The sequence below is a fragment of the Wasmannia auropunctata genome, unplaced genomic scaffold, assembly GCF_000956235.1.
Source record: "Wasmannia auropunctata unplaced genomic scaffold, wasmannia.A_1.0 LD309665.1, whole genome shotgun sequence".
Lineage (NCBI taxonomy): Eukaryota > Metazoa > Arthropoda > Insecta > Hymenoptera > Formicidae > Wasmannia > Wasmannia auropunctata.
Genome location: NW_012053225.1, coordinates 1 through 2,535, shown reverse-complemented (window position 1 = coordinate 2,535; position 2,535 = coordinate 1). Strand labels below are relative to the sequence as shown.

The 2,535-nt window shown below is 30.6% G+C and overlaps 1 protein-coding gene across 1 annotated transcript; it reads left to right on the top strand.

Annotated features, from left to right (window-relative positions):
* Positions 1-7: 7 nt before the first annotated feature.
* LOC105461080 lies at positions 8-2,179 on the top strand. Its single transcript, XM_011707567.1, has 5 exons — positions 8-151; positions 465-637; positions 859-1,174; positions 1,314-1,729; positions 1,800-2,179. Exons 1-5 carry the CDS (start codon positions 36-38, stop codon positions 1,886-1,888), a joined length of 1,110 nt encoding a protein of 369 aa, XP_011705869.1. The 5' UTR covers positions 8-35; the 3' UTR covers positions 1,889-2,179.
* The last annotated feature ends 356 nt before the right edge of the window (positions 2,180-2,535 follow it).

Below are 2,535 nucleotides of genomic sequence, written 5' to 3'. Positions count from 1 at the left end.
AAAAATCTAGCGTGTCCAAAAACGATAATGGTACAATGCAAAATAATGAAAGAACATCGGTTTGGGAAGTTTTTCGAAACGATTATCTTTTGAGAAATATACTTCAACATTTAGATGCCGAGAGTCTGGCGAGCGCTGCGAGGGTTTGCAAGTACGTATCGATCCATTATATTAGTGATCCATGTTTGATTTAGTTCTAAATACTTATTTATTACAAGCAAAATGCTATGGTTACAGTTTTCTGTTTTTATATGTATGGATATGAATAAGATTTAATTTACAAATAATCTCTTGTGGCATATATTTCATATCATGTCTTTAAAAATTTACTTATGATAAAACTATTAACTGGTGATAATATATTTAACTATTAACTAGTGATAATATATTTAACATCGTTCTTTGCGAATGAAAAGTACGTGACATTGTAAGCAACATAAATTTGTGTATATAATTTTTTTCAGATTCTGGTTAGAAATTGCGAATAATGAGAAAAAAACAAGAGGTCCTTGTTACTTTATAGAATTGAACTTGAGATCCTCTGATTTGTCATGGAACATTGAAAACATAAGAATTAAACCATCAGTAGGTTTCTATTTTGTTCCTCACCTTCCCTTCAGATTCTACGTTTCAGGCGGTATATATCTTATGTTTTTTCATATTCTCTATGCTATAAATTAGTATCAGATGAATAAAAGCTCCTATTAATAGCAGCAAGTATGTAAATATTTTATGCTAATTTATGGCAAACTATATTTTTTGAATATTTTAATATTAGATCCTTTATTCTTTTCTTCATCTAACTATAAGTCATAGAATAATATAAAATTATTAAAATCATTCTTCTTTCTTTTCAAGAACACATGGAGAATTTGCTACCTAAACATTGTGAAATTATAATACTGTATAATGATGGTATTATTATGGATAAAGAATATAATAAACCTGCACAAATGGTATGTACGTTTTTGCCACAAATCCCGAACGTGAGAGTAAAATTGTTCAAACTGCCAGAAAATTGTTTCATATCGGAAACAGCCGAATATAAGGAGATAATTAGCACAGTTGTTAACAATAAAACATCTACTTCGAATCACGAGACATGTTTTATGTTATTTTGTACTCCGGAGGGTCGTAAAACAGCACAACGGTGGGCCTCAGCTATAAAGAAAAGGTATAATATACGTTACATATTTAATTAAAACAATAATATAATACATATCCGAGTTTAATATTTAGGTATGTCTAACTGTTGTACTGCAACTTCTAATGCTCAATAACACATTATTTGTTTCTTTTTTGCATATACTCAGTGAAGAATATAAAGTAGTATGGGTTGGTGTGATGAGAGACATTATCACACATTATGCACATACTGACTTGTGCAAAAGAAAAACGAAATGGTTTAATTTATACAAAAGTGATCAATGTGTTGCCGTTCTAATTACTGGTCCTATACAGACATGGTCCATGAGTTTGGGATGGGAAAGCAATACAGAGGAGCAAATGGAAGCGAGATTAAATTTATTTAAGGACGAAGTGAACTTAAGGAAACATTCCATAGGATTTATCTTTGCAAACCCATATCGTAAAACTAATACGTTTCCCCAATTTTATGAAGAATCAACAATATTCAAAAGAGTATTCCCCACAGTACTCTTAGTAGGTTGCCTTAATTTTGACAGCGAATTCAGAAAAGCTACTGCCATTGATAAGATGAAGAATGAAAGTGAGTAATTCTTTTCTCTCTTTCTCTTAAAAATATAATCCTCCAATAAATCGTTTTCTTTTCATTTTAGGAGACAACAAAGAGAAACAAGATTGTAAGAAATCTAAATTTTTGTATAATAGAGGCCGTGCTGTATTTTTGATACTTACGTATGATTAACGTTTTTAAAGAGAATACATATGCTGCGTGCTGCGAAAATATTTTATCACTCGTACATTACTAGATTTAGATCTTGTATTTACCAATCTTTTTAATTGTTAACAAAACATGAAAGCAATGATCGTTGACATTCACAGAACAAAAACGTAGAATAACAAACGTCGTAGCAATAAATTTGAGTACTGAAAATTGTACCTTATTTTAGATGTAATATCTACGAATGCATGTTTTGTACAAATCCTAAAATAATGTTACTGATGAATAAAGGAAACAAATTATAACTTATGATAACATATTATATTTTATTATATACGTTTTTCATTTCTTTATTCATTCGCGTTCATTACTTTTCCGAATTGCTTTTAAATTGAATTGAGCATGCGATCTCTCATTCTGCGCAATCATTGTTTGAAACAAGCAATATCAGAAAACAATTACATATAATCCACAATACTGAGTTGTTTTATAACGCTTGTAAAGTTATAGTTTGCCAATTTCAACGCTGATCTCAATGTCGCGCGCGATATGCAAGCACGAGATCTACACATTCGGTCCGGTATAAAACCGCACCTTTTCTTAATTATAATTCCTTGATAGTACTTTCGCGCTTGCTATACAACATACGAGATGAAACAGGAGAGTCTAGG

What these genes read in the sequence shown, in the direction of transcription:
- LOC105461080 (XM_011707567.1), top strand. Translation starts at nt 36, where the DNA reads ATGCAAAATAATGAAAGAACATCGGTTTGGGAAGTTTTTCGAAACGAT. An exon ending in AGCGCTGCGAGGGTTTGCAA is followed by an intron (nt 152 to 464) that starts GTACGTATCGAT and finishes AATTTTTTTCAG; the next exon opens with ATTCTGGTTAGAAATTGCGA. An exon ending in CAGATTCTACGTTTCAGGCG is followed by an intron (nt 638 to 858) that starts GTATATATCTTA and finishes TTTCTTTTCAAG; the next exon opens with AACACATGGAGAATTTGCTA.